The sequence below is a fragment of the Poromitra crassiceps genome (assembly GCF_964638095.1).
Source record: "Poromitra crassiceps genome assembly, chromosome: 12".
Taxonomy (NCBI): domain Eukaryota; kingdom Metazoa; phylum Chordata; class Actinopteri; order Beryciformes; family Melamphaidae; genus Poromitra; species Poromitra crassiceps.
Window position 1 is genome coordinate 29737895 of NC_139632.1, and position 20672 is coordinate 29758566.

Below are 20672 nucleotides of genomic sequence, written 5' to 3' on the forward strand. Positions count from 1 at the left end.
AATACCAATATATATATATTATTCAAACTAAGGGGAAATAACTAGACAACGCAATGGTCTGAAGGTCTTCTTACTGTAAGCCCAATGAGTGCACTAGGCCCAGGTGCATCCAATCAGCCTAACGACCCCCACACCAGGCTCCTGCAAGACAGGGCCAGGGAAGTGGGAGGGTCATCATAAAAGCTAAAATCGTATCAGATGGGGGAGCCTTGGACAAAATCTTAACAAATGGGGATCCGTGGTCTAATTTGTGTCAGATGTGGAAAAAGTTTGAGAACCACTCAATCATATAGCAGAATGATGTAGCACAAACATAAGGAAGGAAAACAAAGCAAAATAAACACAATAGCAAGAACTAACAAGTAACAACATCCCCTTTGTGACAGACAGTAGCAGGGTTGATGGGAAGAGAACTGTGATCTTAATTTCAAGAAACACTGGCATGAACAATACCAATCGTGTGAGATAAAGGCTAGCAGTAGTCTCCTTAGGGCTGGGCGATATGTACAAATGGTCAAATATCACAATATTTTTGACCAACTAACTCATTGTCGATATTGCGACCACCACTCTTATTCCTCTCTCATTTGTTTATGGCAATTACACCAAGGTGTAATAATACATTTGACAGTGATATTGACGTTTAAAAATGCTACACGTAGCGCAAAACTATAAAGTGGCAAATGTATAGCAAGGACTGTTGTTACTCGTGATGAAGACAAACAGTCAGGAGTCATTTCCATTTTCAAAGCGCCATTACATTTGATTCTAGATTTTATAATGTCTGTGTGTAAATAGTTGGCCAATAAACAAACTATTCCATATCTACAAACATCTGAATATGAATCTGTGGAATTATAATAAGCCTGTAACTACAGTACAATGTGTATCTGTGTGCTTCAGAACCCCACACTTTTCAAGATGCACATTCAGTTTGCTTACATTTCCACACACGTGAATAGGGAGCCCTGCCAAGTAGTAAAACTAAGATCCCATTGGTTATGAGAGTTTGTGGGGGTGGGGCTATAATGGTGGGGTGAAAGTTTGTCTTCTGTCCAGTCAGCAGATATCTGCAGCGCAGACTAGTCCCCAACTCCCAGTGTCATGCGTGAAAAGAGGCCAGAGCCATGCGACTTCACAGCACTCGTGTGCTACAGGACACCGTGTCCCTGGACAAAGAGGCATTGTGAGGAGGGCTCGCTGCGGTATACTCCCATTTAAAAAGGCCTTTTTACACCAGCCACTGAACAAATGAGTCAAAGTAAGTGTCAGTCTCTCCTCTCTGCTCCACAATGCCCTATTGACTCAGCTTCAACTTGTCTTTTCTTTCTTTATTAGTCACCGCGAAAAGATAAAAGTGGAAGATGAAATATCAGCACTCTCACCTCGCTGAATCAGATTCCCACTCCCATATCTTCCTCTCTCCCTCCTTCGCGCTTATTTTTTCATCCTGGGGGCCCGGCACATCTCTCCAGACATGGGAAGTAACTAAGTATTTGTACTTATGTAGAATTTTCAGGTATCTGTACTTTAACACAAATATCTTCACTTTCTACTCCTTACATTTTAAAAACAAAGTAGATGCCATTTTAAGGGTTTTAATGAGATAATTGAACTATTTTGTAAAAGACAAATAACACACACACAAATGATTAATCAAAGTATAGTCTTTATACATCTTCAATGTTTGGAGGGGATCTTTTAAGTTGAGTAGTCTTCGAATTATATTAATATGATGTGAGTTTCAGTTAGCTTTGCACAGAAACAGCCGGTAGAAATACTTTTTACTTTTATACTTTTGAGTACATTTCAGACTTCAGAGCCTGTACCTTTTTTTGTACTTTTACATGAGTAGCTAAGTTGAATCAGTACTACAAGTAGTACTAAGTGTACTACTGTAGTAAAGAATGTATCTACTTTTACCATCTCTGCTCCTCCCCCAGTTCCTACATAATTCATCTCTGCTCCTCCTTCAGTTCCTAGATGATCATTCATCTCTGCTCCTCCTCCAGTTCCTACATGATCATTCTAGGATCACAGGAACATTGCCAGGTGCCTGTGACTTCCACTCTTTATTAATGGCTACGTAAATAATTGGTGAACTAGGAAGTGATGTTAGTGTTGCCCTCAATGCAATTCCCTCTGGATACTGACAGCTAACAAAAACTGTCAAAACAATATCTCAGGGAGGGGGTGGGTGGAGGGGCAATAGGGAAATGGAGTTGAACTGAAAACAACTCTAGAAGGTGAACTCAAGAGAGAGGATTCCAAAACAAAAGAGGACAGGTCATTCTAGCCGGCTGACCTAACGCCGGGGGAGAGAGGCTAGTGTGACCTCTGTCGCTGTTCGGACAAGGCAGGAGGCAACAGATCCCTAAATGGGTTTATTCAGCGGGCCGTCATCGGCGCCTCCTGCCCAGGCTTCTTCACAAAGCTCACTGTTCAGGTAACGGGGCCGGGAGATGACAACACAGCGCCGTCCCCTGTCCGCCAGTGTCACTGACGACAGATGCCTGCCCGGCACCTCAGCCAGTTCTAACCAAGTGTCACAGAGTCAACGCCTTCGGTTTTGCCAGTGAGAAATCCACAGTGTAATGACATTTTAGGTTCAGGGGCAACAGGTAAGAGTTTTACTGGCAGGCCCATTGACACAAAATGACTGTAACACATGATAGGGTTGTTAGGGATGCATGCTATTGGAATTTTTTGGGGGCAATATCTAATATGTCCAACTCTTTTGCCGATTCCCGAGGCTGATATGCACAAATTGTTTTCCACCTAATTTCAGAGAGCATCAAGTCTCTCCTGTAGTTAGTTAGGAGTTAAAGGGATAGTTCACATTTTTTTTTAAGTCTAGCCCTATTTGCTGCTACTTACCAATGATGATATTGATTGGTAGAGTTCTTTCTCAGCACAATCCATGCTCTTCCTCATAGTAGCTAGGAAAGTCAGGCAAAAACGAATGCTAGGTCAATGGAGTATGTAGCCTACAAGCTGACTGAGGCTCACTAAAATTTCATCCACAGTGCACACAAAATACATTTCAGTATTGTGCTGAGAAAGAACTCTAGCTAGACTTTAAAAAAGTGAACTCTCCCTTTAACACATTATTGTGCCTACTCTTATCGGATAGCCCACTGGCAGATGCAGACATAAATACAATGCTTTTCAAAATGTACACATTCACCGGGTAAAATAAGAAAACTATTTAAACTTAGGTTATGTAAAACATGCCATATTTTTATTTATGTAACATTTTCTTTCAAACAAAACTGTAAGATTCATCTAACATTTAGTCAAGCATAGAGCATTTGGGCATAATTAAAGCATTTTATCGGCCTGTTATATCGGCAGAAATTTTCGTTTTGGGCCGATGCCGACATTTTCTTTTAAAGCCTTTATCGGCCGATACTGATGATGTGCCGATATCGTGCATTCCTATTGATCAATACTAATGACTCAACCATTACTTCACTAGGTGGTGAGATTTATGGCTTTCAAAAACTCACTTTCCTCAGTTTCCTGTCTGCTTTGGAACAAGAACTTGCCGCCCATTGTAATTTCAAGACACTTTGGGAATTGGTAATTGGGAGTATTCTCAAGAGTCAAAAGTGATGAATGTGGGGTGGTGCTAGCTAAAGGGGAACTGGGGAGTTGAATCGCGAGTTCTGCCCTTGCTTCTGCGGATATCAGTTACTAGGCATCGATTCCTAGGCTTGCCCGCTACGCGGGCTCGCATATGCACGCAGCTTTGCTGCTGCGTGGCCTCGCCTGCCCTATTGCCATGCGCAGCACACATTTGTTCAACTTTGCATCACTGATGACATCAACACTCAGCACACAATTGCTCAACTTCGCATGTCATAGACATTGTGACATCATCAGTGACATCATTACTGACCAAAATCATCACAAATCTCACAATGTGGGACACAAATTGTGGGACAAAAATTGCAGAGAAACAAACAAACAGAACCCACTGATAGAGAAAATTTACATCACATTAGCCTTTATTTTGACAATCACTAGTTATTAATATATTCATATACATTTCCATTTTAGTTACATATAGTTATGACACAGACATACTTCATATTTGGATGACCTGTGTACATACACAGATAGACATCATATTTGGATAACCTGTGTACATACACAGACAGACGTATTTAGATAACCTGTACCTTACATTTGCAGCTCCTCTCTATCGCACACTGTGCCCTGTCACCGTGCCACGGTGCTCTCTACAGGGCCAGAATAACAGATAGGTTGAGTCTACAGAGTGGCCTTCAAGTGTGCGTCAAGACATGTCATCTGATGTGTGTCCTATAAGTATCTTTGACTTTCTGTTCAATGTATGTAAGCCTGTGTATCCATTCGTGAATATGCAAGAGTGCATCTCTTGGCCAAGAGTGCATCTCTTGCTCTTGGCCAAGATCTATGTCAAATACATCATATCAGACGACTTCTTATGACTCCTGGCTCCATCATTTCATTTCAACTGGTTTTCCTTTAAGTGGTTCACTGTTTACCTTTTGGCTGTGGAATTTCATTCTCTATCACACTTACTCCCTTTATGATGATGATGATGATGATTGTTGTTATATTAGTGAACCCCGTGCTCCATGTTGCCGCTTCGGTCTCACCTGTCTTTCTGCTTACTCTCGTCATTGTCCATGTCCTTCTCACTCATTTCCCGGCACCTATTGAATGCTCAGCCATCCCAATGAGGGATCCCTCTGTGACTCGGCCCACCTAAGTTTTCAATTGTTTCCGTAACAAGGTTTGTTCATGGGAGTTGTTCCTTGTATGCAAGGAAGGCTAAGGCTGGTGGAGCTGGTGTAAGTACAGGATCTACTCGGCCTACAGGATCGGTTCGCCCTACCAGAAGTGCTTGGCTCGGGGTCGACAACTACAGATGAAGTTAAACTCACAACATTCATTTTCAAAAAGTAATGCTCATGTTTATGAGAAAAATGGTCCTGTAACACTTGAATCATGATGATTGGATGTTTGTATGATTCATATTTTTAATGTCAATCACGTCTGATAACATCAGTAGCGTAGCTTGTTAGCTCATCTAAAGCTGTCGGCCATTTTGCTCACATTAATCCCATGTGCCCGACGTGCAGCCAATTACAATGTGTGCCCGAGCCGATCTTGTGTAGCCAATCCGAAATTGCACCGACACCGGCATACTGTAGGTTCACCTATGTAGAAGATAAGCTGTTATGTCTGTTTTAGTGTCTTCCTGATGTTTATCCTACACCATTCCAGTCTATGCTTGAACAGTTAGAGCTACTAGATCTAACTGGCAATAACTACTAGTAGTTAGGCTCATTCTCTGTACTGTCCTTGGAGACTTGTGGCTATAGAAATAAACAAATTGAACATGTCAGCACCTCTTCTTGAAAGGTTTTGTACGTAACCGATGGGTCAAAAACTTTGATGAGCAACACATACTTTAGCTAGGGGATGGGTAACTGGCTTTTCTTTTCTTTTTCTTACAAATCAAATGGCTGTAGCGGGCCTGCTATCATAACGCTCCAAACAGGAAAAACTGGCATGGCCATTGTCTGCTTGCAGCTTATCATGTGAACTTTTCTGAAGCCAGATCCTGATGCAGGGACTGAACCGACAACCTTGTGCACCACATCCATGTTTATCTGGATGAATAATCATATCTAGGTTTTTTTTTACGCTGAACGGTGACACAATACTGTAAATGTCTATTTTGTACAAGTGGGCTAAATGTTCAGTTGCAAGTCAAATTGAAAGGGAGGTTATATGCACATCACGTATAGGTGCAAGGCTATAGCAGAAAAAGCTGTATCAGTGAAAGGAGGTAGAACCTGCACACTTACTCCAAGCCGTAGTTTAATGAGGACAAAAGATACATTGATTTTGATCCTACATTGGATCTTCGTCAAGGTCAGATATCTAGGATCGAAACGTCAATTTATCTTTTGTCCTTATTAAACTACGTCTTGGAGTAAGTGTGCAGGCTCTACCTCTCACTTTTCAGTTGTAAGTCAAAGCCCCATGTAAGATGTAATGCTGGGCGATATGGAGAATTTGCTTTGCATCATTAATTTAGACATCAGAAATGTGTCATGATATTAAAATATCTTCATATCATCACAATATGATTCCACTTAAAGATGAACGATAATATTGAATTATTGCCCAGCCCCAGGTTTAGGTAAGGTAAGTAAAACAACGGTAAGGTTTAGGCAACAAAGCAACTTGGCTGGGGTTAGGGTTATGGTTTGGGTCAGGTCTTGAACAGGTCCGCCACTCCCACCCCTTCTCCCTAGTGCAACTTTGACCTACTTAAACCTCAGTGTTACGTCAAGACCACTGGGGGTCACCGTGAGGCGACGTCCAGACGGTCCTTCGGCATAGCGTTGGCAATAATGACCCCGAGAGGGCATGACAAATCTGTGTATTTTGACTCCCCGGGAGTGAGACCAGGTTGGGAATACAGCTAGATGTTTATGTAACAAATTTAAATGGTTTTAAAATTAAATGTGTTACATTCTGATGCCATGACACTTATGCGTTTATTTTGTCTAAATTCAGAATTTAATTATTTAGACAAATGAAGTCAGATAATCACAATTGACAATAGTCTGTTAACAAATATTCTTCCATACTTTTCCAGACCAGTAGGAACCCTCCCAGGAGTCCTACCAGGTCTCACACTCCATGGGACCAGTTGTGTACCAGGTTCAAGGGCAACTTGATGGTCATTGCCAGATGGGGGGGGGGGATTTGAACAGGCAACCTTCCAGTCACAATCCTGTTTCTTGAACCTTTGTTGATTGCATCTACTTTGAGCTCAGATAATTAATCAACGTTATAGGAGAGACTTGTAGGCTATGTTGTCATTGAGCCATGATTTCCCTTGTAATGCACAGGTCAGTAGAGAAGGCGGTCCTTAATCCCCACCTCCGAAGGTGGCCTGGCTCGGTCGGATTTCAATGCGCATTGGGTGCGTTCAGACCTGTACTTTACTGAGATCAGATCGGCAAAGATCGGAGCTGGGCCAAAGTCAGTCACCCCGACATGTATCCAACATGGTTATACTAGTACTCAAACCATTTCTTTGTTGAAGCAGAAAACTTCTACTGTTCTCACCATCCAATGACAAGTGAACTGTCTGAATTGCACCTTGTATTGTTTGGAGGGGTGCCGTTGTCTTTGCTTTGTTAACACTTCAGCCTCTGTAGCTCTGAATAAATGTGTTGGCATATAATCAGGTCAATAATAGCTGTCAAAAGCTAATGGCCAATAACCTGCATGTCAAGTGTTCATTATATTATGCCATTGTCCTCCAGGTAACATACCTACTGTATGACTGACTACCTGTTGGACACTGCCACCTGGTGGCAACACAGGGTTCCTGCCCACCTAGCAGCAGCTCCAGTTGATCTCAAAGAGATACTAATCATAACCAGCCAGTGAATCAGGGTGTAAATAAAACTAGCTGCAACAATGAATCGATTAGATGTCAGCTATTAATAAACTATTTTAATTGCAAACTGTTTTGATAACCGATTAATCTTTTGAGTAATTTAGGGGGGGTCAAAATCCTGACTCCGGCTTTGTAAATGTGAATTTTCTGGTTTCTTTACTCCCATGACTGCAAACTGAATGTCTTTGGGTTGTGGACTAAAGACATCATCTTGGGCTTTAAGAAAAATATTTTTCAATATTTTATAGATAAACTAAATCTAGAAAATAAGAGTGAAAATAATCAGTTGCAGAATCACCCAACTTCCAAGCTTAATTTACTCAAAGCAAATACTTGTTTTGAGTTGACACGAATACATGCAATTTATAGTCCTTTCCAGAGCCATTAACGTCAAAATATAAATGTACATCGCAATTCTGTCAGTTGCTCTTTCAATATTTCAAGTTTGTAGAATCCTGTTGATTACTCCATGCAGCAGACAGTGAGGACAAAGACATTTAAAAATCACCACCTACAAGGTTTTATTCAATCACATGAAAACCTTTAGATTCTCACATGGGAAAATTAGTCAATGCACTACAAATATTTTTTTTTTATCTTACATATGTTGATTTTTTTGAGGCCTCTAGTCCTCTGCGACTTCTAAGACATTGACTGTGCCCCAACCAAGAAACAAGACAGAACACCTTTATCAAATTCTTAAGACCCAAAACATTTGGGCCGTGACTCCAATCTACCATCCATCAAAATATGCCTTTAACATTACAATAAAACTTTTGCACCTAAAGCAAACTAAATGACAAACAAAATAAAAACAAAAACGTATGGATACAACACTTTTTTTTACAAAAAGGTAAAATGAAATCATACAAATTGTTTAAATGTACACTGTGTGTCTGAAACAACGGCCATAGTTTTCACAGCAAACTGGTTTGCCGGACGCAGTCCATTTTACTCCTTCGGACAAAAACAAAATTAAACTCATAATGGTTGAAGGGTGCAGGTTTGCAGTCGGAACATTCAGAGAACTCATAAGCACCCCACAAGCTGACGAGGACCTTTTTGGCGAGGGAGGGTTTTAGGGGTCTAAAGAGGGGCTAAAATGCCCGTTAACAGTTAAATATATACGTAATCAATGACGCTTTCTGGAATGTCCAACGGCTCTGAAAAGCGATGAAACCAGAGTCCATTCAAAGAGTAAAACAGACTAGGATTTAGTCATCAAACTTAATTTTCTTTCCCTGGGGTTTTCCTCCAAATCCACCACCGCCGCCTCTTCCACCTAGAAGAAGAACAAACATCTTCAGTTTACCAATCCACTCATCTGCAACTGACCAAATCAGAATAGTCACTTGATGTTTATGATCAGGACTTTCATCCAGAAGGTCACAAAGGTCACAAATGCCATTTTGGGCAAAGATTGTGGTAAAATAAACACAAAAACTAATCACATGAGGACACTGTAAACTTTACAGTAAGGTTACTAAGCATTAACTTGTGTAGTCATGGTTTTTAAAGGCATACAATAAACCCTTTTCACAGCAGCCATTTTGTGTCTCAAAGCAGGGTAAACGCATATTGATTACACCCCGCTTTGAGACACAATTTGGCTGCAGTGAAAAGGGTCTGTCGACCAATGAAAGGAAATCTCTATTTGGAGCAGGAAATGCATTTCCACTATTCATTGGCTAGTACGACAAAACACTTCCACTTGAACAGCAAACTGGAGTCCCAATGATTATTTGGGAGTTTATTTGAGTTTATTTCCTGTCAGCTATTGTATTAGCAAACACTACAGCAGGAAGTAAGCAAGTTGAAACTGTCTGTACTAGCTGGTCTAATTCCCACTTCCTCGCTAAGCCCATGAGAAATTTCCCACTCCTTTACCTCCAAAGCCTCCACGTCCTCCGCCGCCACGATCGCCACGATGGCCGCCTCCTCTTCCTCCTCCTCCTCCTCTGCCGCCACCGCCGCGTCCACCAAAGCCGCGACCGCCTCCTCTGCCGCCGCCGCCGCCGCGACCACCAAAGCCGCCGCCGCCGCCATATCCACCACCGCCGCCATATCCACCGCCACCCCGGCCCCCGCGGAATCCACCACCATCACCCTTGGGCCTGGCGTAGTCCAGCGTCACGGTGTTGCCATCAATCTCACCATTCTCCATGGCCTCCTTGGCTGCCTTGCAGTCCTGCTCATTGTCAAAGTCCACAAAGCCAAAGCTGCAGAGGAGGGAAAAAGAAACAAGATTATTCTATTGGGTCAATTATTGACTCACAAAAAAAAAAGAAAAAAGATGAAAACTGGGGCAGAGAGATATATGAGCATTTAACCCTTTACCCACGTGTTTTCACAGTCATGTGATGGCTCTCTTGGCCACCTTATGAAATACTACTGCACTTCCGGAGTTCCACAAAAGCAACGGTTATGGTCCACCAAAACCAGCAAGCAGAGAACCGCAACAATCTCCCTCGAGGAGAAAGCTCCAGCCTGGTGCCTCAAAGCGCTGCAACGAGCAGCTTTGCCCGAGCTTGACGCACTGTCAGACGGACTCGTGACAGTCACTCAAAGCTGAAGGATTTTTTCCCCCCCACCACACACGCTGGTAAACATACACATCTCCTGTCAGGAAGATTAGTATTGGGGTTTGTGAGCCCTCACTCAGTGTACATTTCAGCCGTCAGATACGGCCCCAGACGGCGAGAGCATGACCCGCATGTCCCTCTCAGTGCTCCGCTGGTACAAAAATGCATTTTTCTGATTTCTGGGACAGATGGGGCGTTTTCGGTGAACACTACCTACATTCACGTTTTGATAACTAACAAATGGATGAAGGTAGAATCAAACTTTTTTTCCCTATGAAAGTAGAGGCACTCTTCTTCCTTTTGGGATATTCTGTGTTTACATAGTCATATGAAGCTAAGCCAAACGTAGCAGATTTGTTTATTAAATTATTTTCATTTTTAACTGCTATTCTATAAACAGCAGCCCCCAAAGTAATAATGGATTGGCCTTAAAAACAAATATATTATGTGCACCCTAAAATGACAACAAAATACTATCAAAGATGACAAATGAGGTTGAAGGTCTATATCAGAGAAAGCATCTAAACATTTCCAGCTCCGTTGCTATAAACGGTTGTGTGGATTTTGTTTCACATCAGACATGGGCAACTCCCACTCAGTTGAGGTAGCTGCCTGTTTAACTGCGAGTTTTCTCTACTTCTCGTGCGAATCCATACAGCGTCACTGATAGACGAGAGGAGCTCATGAGAAGACTGGGCGAGCAAGAGGGAATACTTCAAATATGGCCAGTCTTACCCTTTAGATGAGCCGGTATCTCTGTCTGTCACTATTCTGGCTGCAACGGAAGTGTCAAATGACTCCTTCAGGGTCTCATTTGTTGTGTCTTCATTGAGACCTTTGACGAAAAGGGTTTTTGTAGGACCTGGTGGCAAAGGGAACACATATACATTTGAACAATCGGATCAAAAGACACTGTACAGCCACTGCAAACTCAACGCCACATTTTTTGCCGATAGAACAAGTTAAATTAGTACTCGATAAAAGGACAAATACAGTACTCGAACAGTTATGATGTGAACCATCATTAAACTGGATTTATAAGTTTCAGCACTTGAGCATGGGTACTTCCATCCAGTCCAGTTAAAGGACACTTCAAAATTACACTGCTCTTGCAAATGTGACTTATTGTGGTTAATCAGGGTTTCTACAGTTTCAATAGCAAAATCTGGTACTTGTTCCAGACCTGACCTGCTGGTTTAACATTTTGGTTAATGATCAGTATGATTTACACTGATGGGCAATATGCCGCTGGCCTATTCACCTTCTGTAGCCCCGCCCACTTGACCCATTGTGTCACAACTTCCTGTTCAAAACGCCTGCACATAGGAGTCAGACTATGTTTATCAGTCACAGGAAGTGTAAACAATCAGAATTTACGATTGTGTTTACACTTCCTGTTAGTCTCTCAAGCCAGACTGTCTCTTCTACATAAGGTGAATAGCATTACACTCTAAAGATGAAGATCATTCATCACAGACACAAGATAACAGAACAGGCACTGACCTATGCATTATCAGGACATTAGTCACACTTCCCATACTTTCCCTCCCAAACTCTACAAATTTTTTATGTGTAATAATTACACATGGAGACAAATGTACTTCAAGACCTAGAAATGAGATTCATATTCTTAAACTTCTCAGCCGTGTACAGTAGGAATGTTTGAAAGTGTGCCAGCGATTGAGGATAGAACCGGCAGACGATAACACACACCGGTACCGAAGACATAGCACTGGCTTTGTTCTACCTCCGTACATTACACGCATGAGTACTGAGCAACAACATGCATGCCAAGAAATGGAGGGGATACAAAATTCACCCAATTATGCTCCAGGGGCAGTGGCATTGTAATATTAAAAAAATACATACAGTACCAAGTACTGGATGTATTTTTTTAATATTACAATACACTGCTCTTGCAGCGATCAAATGTGACCTATTGTGGTTATGATATTGTCCATGTAATGTAATTTCCCAGACATTTTGTGAGGTTTGAAGACATACCAGAGTTTCCTCTGCCCCCGTCTCCCCTGCCACTGCTGTTCTGGCTGTACTCCAATCTGATTGACCGGCCGTCAATATCTGTGTTGTTGAGGTTTTCCAGGGCATCCTTGGCATCATCTGTGCTCTCAAACTCTACAAAGGCAAAACTGTACAGGGGGAAACAAGACAAAGGTTAAGGAGTTGTATGTATTGTACTCTGGCCACAAAATTTGCACTAGCCACATGCTAGTAAAATATGAAAGTACGGTAGCTCAGATTTAGTCTGGTGGCTGGTAGCAATTTCCTACACTGCTTATAACATAAGCAAGAATATAATATATTCCTTATGTTCATGACAATAATAATTGAACTCCGATGCTCCTATGTGTTGTACAGCAGACATGGGCAACACCCACTTGAAACTAGGGGAGCCCGTTCTGACTGTGCATTGGCTCTGCTTCTCGTGCGAATCCATGCAAAATCACTGATGAGATCAAGAGGAGCTCATGAGAAGGGCTGTTTCCGTGGTCTGGCAGGTCTCATTCTGTGAGATCCTGCCAATAATGATTTATTTATGGATGGTTTAGGATGACACAAAAAAAATCAGACAGAAGTTCATAACTGGAAACTCCATTATGCCTGCATGCGAGTTCATCAGTGACGCAATCTGAAATAATCACACCCCAGATTAATCCTGAGAGTGAAATTCCCACAAGGGAAAGGGCATATCGACTTTGGCTGTTTCATCAGCAAATGCAGCAGCCAGACACCACACTCACCCTTTGGCTCTGCCGTTGTTCTGTGGAATCCGGATGGAGACTGCCTTCTCAAATGCGGCTTGCAGAGCTTCCTCTGTGGCGCTGAAGGCGAGGTTATTCACTACCAGGGTTTTACTGGCAGCTGCTGCCCCTGCAGGAGGGAAGGAGAAAAGACGAGTGAGATCGGGACAAAAGGTGGCGGGTGGGATAGTCTTGAACTCTCTAGCCATGGACCAGATCAGTACTTGACTATCTTTGAAATAATCACAGAGAATCAGGAAGTAGAGGTTGCATCATATCTGGCCATGCTCAGACATAGGAAGCCGTTTTCATTTCCCAGAGTATTAATTTGATCTCATTCTATTTTCAGATGCCAAGCTGGACAAAGTGTCCTGGCTATATTACATCAAAAGAAGTTCATGCATGTATAAAGTATAGAAGGCTATAAATTACAATTCATGCAAGGAGCAGTTAAAAAAGAAAGCAAAGGTAAGGTACTTTTAGTAAGCAGTTTTACATGCAAGTGTGTCAATTAACCCGCTTAGCTCATACCATGATTGCTAAGACAGGGCTGCAAAGCAAAAACGATTCTTTTGCTGGAGATTGTGATCAAGATTAGACAGCCTGAAGGAGTATTATTGAAGTTTTATAGTTTCACAAAATGACTTAAGTTTACCTGCGAACTTGCCTCCTCCTTTCTGGCTCTTATCTCCTACAAAGTCGACCATGATTGACCTCCCCTGTACGTCGGCTCCCTGGGCCTCCTCCAGCATCTTCTCTGCTTCTGCTTCAGTTTTGAACTCGACGTAGGCAATGCTGTGGAAAGGAAGAAGGAAAGTTACCTCATCTGACACACCTACAGCTCCTCAAAATCCTTATTTTTCTATAGAACTTGGAAATTATAAACCAAATGCCGTTATCAAAAACGTAGATGTCCTGTTGTATTTTACAAAGACACTTGCTTGTAAAAGTGGAAAAATTGATGGTTCTTTGACTTGTTTACAAGTCATGGGAATGGCCAAGTTACTCTGACTGTCATGTCTAGGATCCTCAGCTGCTCACATGCCTTATAGTGAATACGGTGATCTGGGTTAAGGGAAAACTAATTGTGAAAACGTAATAATTTCACAGATTGGCAGCGACTAGTTCTTACCCTCTGTTTGCACCATTCTGGCCTGGCGGTACCCTAATTTCAACCGCATCCGCGAAGACCTCCTTCAGGTCATCCGACGTGGCGGAGAAGGGAAGGTTCTTCACAAACAGCGTCCGTGAGTCCCTCTCTGTTGGAACAAATGTCACTGTGAGCCTAACTTACCGGCCTTTACAAGAATCATGGAAATGCGTCAAATCAAAGTAAAAATGGGGTCTCATGGAGTCTGAGAGCATCTTTTACCTTTCTTGTTGTCCTGTGAGGTCTCTTTGCTTCGGGCCCTGTCCAGCTTCAGGTCCTGGCCCATGAACTTCTTGCCGTTGAGCTCCAAAGCCTTCTGCATGTCCTCCTCTGATGCAAAGTCCACATAGCCGAATTTCCTATTAGGATGGGAGAAGCAGAGATAAGACGTTGGAGTCAAACTGCAAAAACGAAGCCCAGTTTGTTTACACCATCTGAAAATGTGTTTCTGGATCTTATGTACGCAATGATTCTTTAACAAATATAAGAAGTCAGGGCACAGAGGGTTTACAACAATATGGAAATCATGGTTTCTACACAGTTTCAATAGCAAAATCTGATACTTGTTCCAGGCCCGACCTGCAGGTTTAAGATTTAGGTTGGTGATCAGTATGATTTACACTGATGGGCAATATGCTGTAGAACTGTCACTTTTTAATCGAAATTCGAATGCAACTTCGAATGTGGGGAGGGGGGGGTGGGGTGTTCGATATGTAATTGACCCATCTGAATTAAAAAGTGTTTTTTTTTTTAATGTAATTCCTTGATAATCCAGCAGAGGGGGCCCCACTCTAACAGCTTGACCTATCCTGACCACCTGACATGTTGACATGACACAAGTTGTTGTTTGATGAGACACAAGACAAAATGGAGGCGGCCGATGCTGACGCAGACAACAACAAAGCCAGGAGCGGACAATCACAACACTAGCCTCAACGCGACTCGCGTTATAAAACGGGACCTTCTTAGGCTGTGTCACTTTGGGTTTCAACTGCTCCACAGCGACAGATGTATCGGTTTGGTGCTCAGTGGTTTGGTGGTGTATTGCAGTTTACAATTTTGAGCATCAGCTCTGGCATGTGAATAAGGGCTCGCTATTGGAAACTACAGACTATTTTGGAATATCATGGCCCCAGATACTTTGATAACAACATTGTGTCAGGTAGGTACAGTTTTATTGTGTTACTTGAGTACAACAACAAACCTGCGGACACACCTGCTAGCGAGTCACCCCACTCACAAACTCACGTTACATAGGCTCTCTTATATAACGTGTAACTCAATTTTTTACAAATTGCGGGGCAATTAAAGTTCAAACTTTATTTTTGGAAAAAGTGACAGCTCCAATATGCCGCTGGCCTATTCACCTTATGTAGCCCCGCCCACTTGACCCATTGTGTCACGACTTCCTGTTCAAAACGCCAGCCATTTTACCTGCTCAAATTAGTCTGACTCACCTGGTCAAACCTAGTGTGACTCACATAGGATTTAGACTAGGTTTATGAGTCACAGGAAGTGTAAACAATCAGAATTTACGATTGTGTTTACACTTCCTGTTAGTCTCTCAAGCCAGACTGTCTCTTCTACATAAGGTGAATAGCATTACACTCTAAAGATGAAGATCATTCATCACAGACACAAGATAACAGAACAGGCACTGACCTATGCATTATCAGGACATTGGTCACACTTCCCATACTTTTCCTCCCAAACTCTACAAAAAAATTTACGTGTAATAATTACACATGGAGACAAATGTACTTTAAGACCTAGAAATGAGATTCATATTCTTAAACTTCTCAGCCGTGTACAGTAGGAATGTTTGAAAGTGTGCCAGCGATTGAGGATAGAACCGGCAGACGATAACACACACCGGTACCGAAGACATAGCACTGGCTTTGTTCTACCTCCGTACATTACACGCATGAGTACTGAGCAACAACATGCATGCCAAGAAATGGAGGGAATACAAAATTCACCCAATTATGCTCCAGTGGCATTGTAATATTAAAAAATTACATACTTGGATCCGCCGAGCCTGACATCTACCACCTCAAGGCTCTTCTTTGAGAAGAATTTCCTCAGGGCGTCTTTGATTTCATCAAAGTCCTTGTTGGAGTTCAGGTTTCCAATAAACAGACAGAAACCTGGGAAGGATTAAATGTATACTGAGTTTCATTTAATGAAGGGTGCTATGAGAATAATGCTGGCAGACACATTCAGAACATTAAAAAGGTGACATCACACATCAGTATTAAGTCCCTTGTTGATCATCACAATGAGCAATATTGGAATTTTACTGATGGTCAGCCGAGTCAAACCCTACCTTCGCCTTCTGCCTTGGCGCCTTCTGCCTTGGCCTTTTTGGCAGGGGGTGTGTCTTTCTTTCCCTCCGCCTTCCTCTTGGCAGGAGTCACTGGGGCTTCTGTGGAGAAAAATATTCTTTAGCACCATAACATTCAATTCAGACACCCATCCAGTCAAGACAAGGAAGAAAGAAAATATGCAATAGGCAAGATGTTCGACATAGCGACGTGCCAAAGGCTTGCAACGGCTGGCTGTCTCTAAATTAATGGGCTCTTTTTCTCTTATAATTGCTTTATCTCCATGATGAACTTCCCCATGTGGACAATAAAAAACAACTTAACTTTTTTTTGTGTGTCTTTTATACCTTGTGTAAAGCATTTTACGTTTTATTTATTCAAAATTAACACCTGCAAAGCAGAAAAATGCTGGTAGTTTGTCTTGGATAAAGATGTTCGTCACCTTCCACTCTTCCATCATCCTAACTTACCATCATCTTCCTCCTCCTCATCGTCATCTTCATCGTCATCATCCTCCTCCTCCTCCTCCTCAGAGTCCTCCTTGGCCTTGACCATGCCTGCCTTCTTTGTCTTAGCGGCTGCTGGGGCGGGAGCAGTGTCCATCTCCTCCTCAGAGTCTGAAATCCACAAGTGATGCATTAATATCAGCGTCCACCATCATTGCTTGAAATCAATCCACCGTCCTGCCATTGACTTGCATCAGATTCATAAAAGGTTGACATCACAGACACTCAGTATTAAGTCCCTTGTTGCTCATCATATGCATGCTTATGTTTATCAAATAAGGCACTGCTGTCCCTCTAATAAAAGATTAAGAAGAAATTGAAAGACTTAATCTCACCGTCATCCTCTTCATCATCATCTGACTCTTCTTTAGCAGGCTGGGCCTTCACTGCAGGCTTGGCCGCAGCCTTGGCAGCTGGAGTACCTTTTTTGGGTGGTGGTGTCTCATCTTCAGATTCTTCATTTGGAGAAAATATAAAATGAGAATGATTAAATTGACAAGAAGAATCAATCAAGCAGTTTGTCTTGGGAAGAGATCTACAGGGAAAGATGAATTTGGACAGAAGTCACTAAAAAGGCGGGAGTGTGCCAGCGATTGAGGATAGAACCGGCAGACGATAACACACACCGGTACCGAAGACATAGCACTGGCTTTGTTCTACCTCCGTACATTACACGCATGAGTACTGAGCAACAACATGCATGCCAAGAAATGGAGGTTGTACAGCATGGGACCATGGTATTGTCAAAAGGACCAGGAAAAAGGAAACCAAGAGCTCAGTTGATGGCATTTAGCTCGAATGAAAACATGGGGTCGCAATTGTCTCATCTAATTATATTACTTTATCAACCATAAAGTTTATGGTTGGTACATTTTGTTGCCATGACATTGATATCAGTCTTAACTAAAATCACAAGTGCACAGGGGAAATTGTAATTTTGCATGTTGTAACTCAAAGCTACAAAAAATATTTTGCCTGTAGAAGTTTTCTGACATGCAACTTCTCTGCTTACAATCTATAAAGAAAAATATATATTCTGTTCAGAATTAACTTTATTGAAGGGGAACAGAGTATCAACTCAAATGTTTCGCTAATAGTTCACCACCGGAAATGACTTTAGACCATTTTCATGGGGGACCTTCACAGTGTTTTGCTATTTTTCGAGTCCTACCGTCTTCTTCTTCATCATCATCATCATCCGACTCCTCTGCAGGGGCAGCCTTGGCCGGTGTGGCTTTAGCTGGTGTAGCCTTTGCAGGGGCTTTTGTTGGTGGGGCGGCTTCTTCTTCAGATTCCTCCTCTGTGGGTTGGATTGACAAAGTGTTAAGCCTCATCGCACCATAATACAGATCACAGGACAACAGAGTTAGGCCTCATCACACCATAGGCAGAACTGAAGCTTGGGGCAGGCTCAAGCTGAACCGAGACTTAACCGTTCACACCAACAGCAGTCTCTTTGCCCCAGCGCACCTTGAACCCACCACAACCCCCATTTAATTCATGCCTGGAAAAAGGACTGAATCCTGAATGATCGCTTCAGCGTGACGTGTGGCTGGTGTGAATGGTCTCATCTGTTAACAAGGACGATGAAATGAAACTGCGTGGCTTTGGCGTATGGTGTGAACGGCCACTAATACAGATCACAGGACAACAGGAGCGCTTACCAGAATCATCCTCCTCCTCCTCCTCATCGTCATCATCATCGCTTTCTGCTTTCTTGGCTGCTTTGCCGTTCTTTACAGCTGGAGCAGCTTTAGCTGGAGTGGCCTTCTTCACCACTTTCACTGGTGGAGTCTACCAAAGGGGGAAAATGTCTTTAATTCCAACGAAATCCATAAATAGGATTATTTTAACACTGCAACAAAACCTCAAATATACCTCCTCTTCCTCCTCATCGCTGTCTTCTTCACTTGATTCCTCTTCCACTTCCTTAGGGGGTGGAGGCGCCTTTTTCTTCTGGGTCGCCTGTTTATTTGCTCCCTGCAAAAAGAGAAAAAAAAAATATTAATAATTTTATTATTATTAAAATCAGCACAAATCCAGCTACAGAAAAGAGCATTGTTCTCAGTGAGACTCCCCCTGTATAAGTAACGGTAATGGAGGGAGAAGAAGAAAAAAAATAAAAAATAAAAAATAAAGCACTTGTGGAGCTAGTAGGGATTCTGTGTTGGATTAATTTATCTTGCTCAAGCACAATTCGGCATCATGTTTATTTAATTAAACCACAAGGACTCGTGGAAGGACTGGCTCTTTAAGCACTAGGCCTGTGATTCTTAACCTTCAATGACCACAAAGTTAGTCCACATTTTGGCCACAGACCCCTATTTGATTAGATTTGGTCTCTGTACACAAATCTGAGAATAGTTGTATTGTCATATAACGTTATGATTTGGTCCATTAGTTTATATGTATTGCAGATAGAGGGATAACAGAAACTATGATCAAAACAGTCATTCTACACATTCTCTAATTTGTTCACTTCTTGTAAATTAAGTAATTGTGAATGATCAATTAATCACTTGAATGGGGGACCCCCTGGAACCCCGTCAATGATCCCTGATGGTCCCGAACCCTAGGTTGTGAACCACTGCACTAGGCCCACCTCCCAAAAGATCATTAGTGATTTAATTAGATAATATGTAAAGTGTGCCGATAGTTTAGATGAGGTATTGTAAGCTTGTGGTATGTCCAACATGGTAGCGGGTTTCTGAGTTTGATTTTGCGCTTGGCCTCGTGTCGGTCGGAGCAGGCGCAAAACCCACGTGGAGCTCCGGGGGACGGGAGCTAGCCAGACAGTCACGTTTACAAGCTACACGTTCAGACACTTGCGGGCGAGCGTCGAGCAAAATTGAAAAAAGGCAATGAGCGCTGACACACATGACCACAATTTAAACTCCCACGAAGCTGTTATTAATATTAAAGCTACGTTACCCAGAGTGAAGCAGTTCCGCTTCTGGGCAAATGCGGCTGTTTTAGTCTAGCCAGTTAGCTAGCGTTATACATTAACATAAACCGTCTGCTCCATTTTTCCATAAAATGGATCCATTAACGTTAGCTGACAAACCGTCAAATGGCATGTCAGTATTCTACATGTAACGTTACAAACACGCTTATTACGTTAAGCCGTGCACACGCCTGCATGCCATTTTGAGCAGCTAACGCTAACTAGCAGCGGCTAAAGCTAGCAGCCAGGCCTAGTAACCAATTGCAAGGGGCAAACATGGCTGACAAATCTGAGTCTATAAGAAACATTTACTGAGAGGCAACGTTATAATTACTCATCGTGGTAGTGTCTTCAGCAACATAGTGAATTTCAACAGCAGCACTCGTAAGTAAACGATCGAATGAATAATGTTATACATAAACCCCGGAACACGAGCAGACATTTTGCCAGCCCAGGTGCCATTTTCCCGTCACTAGCAACGCAGTAACTTCTCCGTGAAAAGGCCTCATGCGTAAACACAGCGCTACATAACAAAAGCACACATTAAAATACAAATAAATGGCACGCGTCTTACCTTCGCTAACTTCACCATGATTTTGCTGCGTATTTCAATGAGGCGCAGAAACTGGACGTTTATAAAGAGATAAAGAGATCACGGAAGCATGCACGTGGCTCAGCCTACTCCGTGGGACATTGAGAAAGAAAGAGACAGATGTGACGGAGACGCGCTGCTTATTTTACTTTCGTGTTTCGTGCTCTGCGCGTTCACGGCGCCCCGCCCACACGACCGTCTCCGCCAATCATACGCCAGAATGTTCCGCCTACACGGCCTTCTCTGCCAATCACACGTCAGAATGTTATGAAGGGATCTGCATAGTGCTCGCGCATCGCCCCGACTGGCACGCGGAGTAGCATTTATTGCATTAT

At 42.5% G+C, this 20672-nt stretch overlaps 1 protein-coding gene across 1 annotated transcript; it reads right to left on the reverse strand.

The window, feature by feature from the left end:
• Positions 1-7973: 7973 nt before the first annotated feature.
• On the reverse strand, positions 7974-20457 carry ncl (nucleolin). Its single transcript, XM_083647146.1, has 16 exons — positions 20320-20457; positions 18680-18781; positions 18466-18595; positions 17973-18101; positions 17137-17256; positions 16766-16912; positions 16298-16396; positions 15995-16118; positions 14194-14330; positions 13954-14080; positions 13477-13616; positions 12822-12951; positions 12064-12209; positions 10795-10921; positions 9365-9696; positions 7974-8759 (listed from the first exon to the last, which is right to left on the reverse strand). Exons 1-16 carry the CDS (start codon positions 20335-20337, stop codon positions 8692-8694), a joined length of 2076 nt encoding a protein of 691 aa, XP_083503272.1. The 5' UTR covers positions 20338-20457; the 3' UTR covers positions 7974-8691.
• Between the last annotated feature and the right edge of the window lie 215 nt (positions 20458-20672).

What these genes read in the sequence shown, in the direction of transcription:
- ncl (XM_083647146.1), bottom strand. An exon ending in GCGATGAGGAGGAAGAGGAG is followed by an intron (nt 18,596 to 18,679) that starts GTATATTTGAGG and finishes CCCCTTTGGTAG; the next exon opens with ACTCCACCAGTGAAAGTGGT. An exon ending in TGAGGAGGAGGAAGATGATG is followed by an intron (nt 16,397 to 16,765) that starts GTAAGTTAGGAT and finishes TTTTCTCCACAG; the next exon opens with AAGCCCCAGTGACTCCTGCC.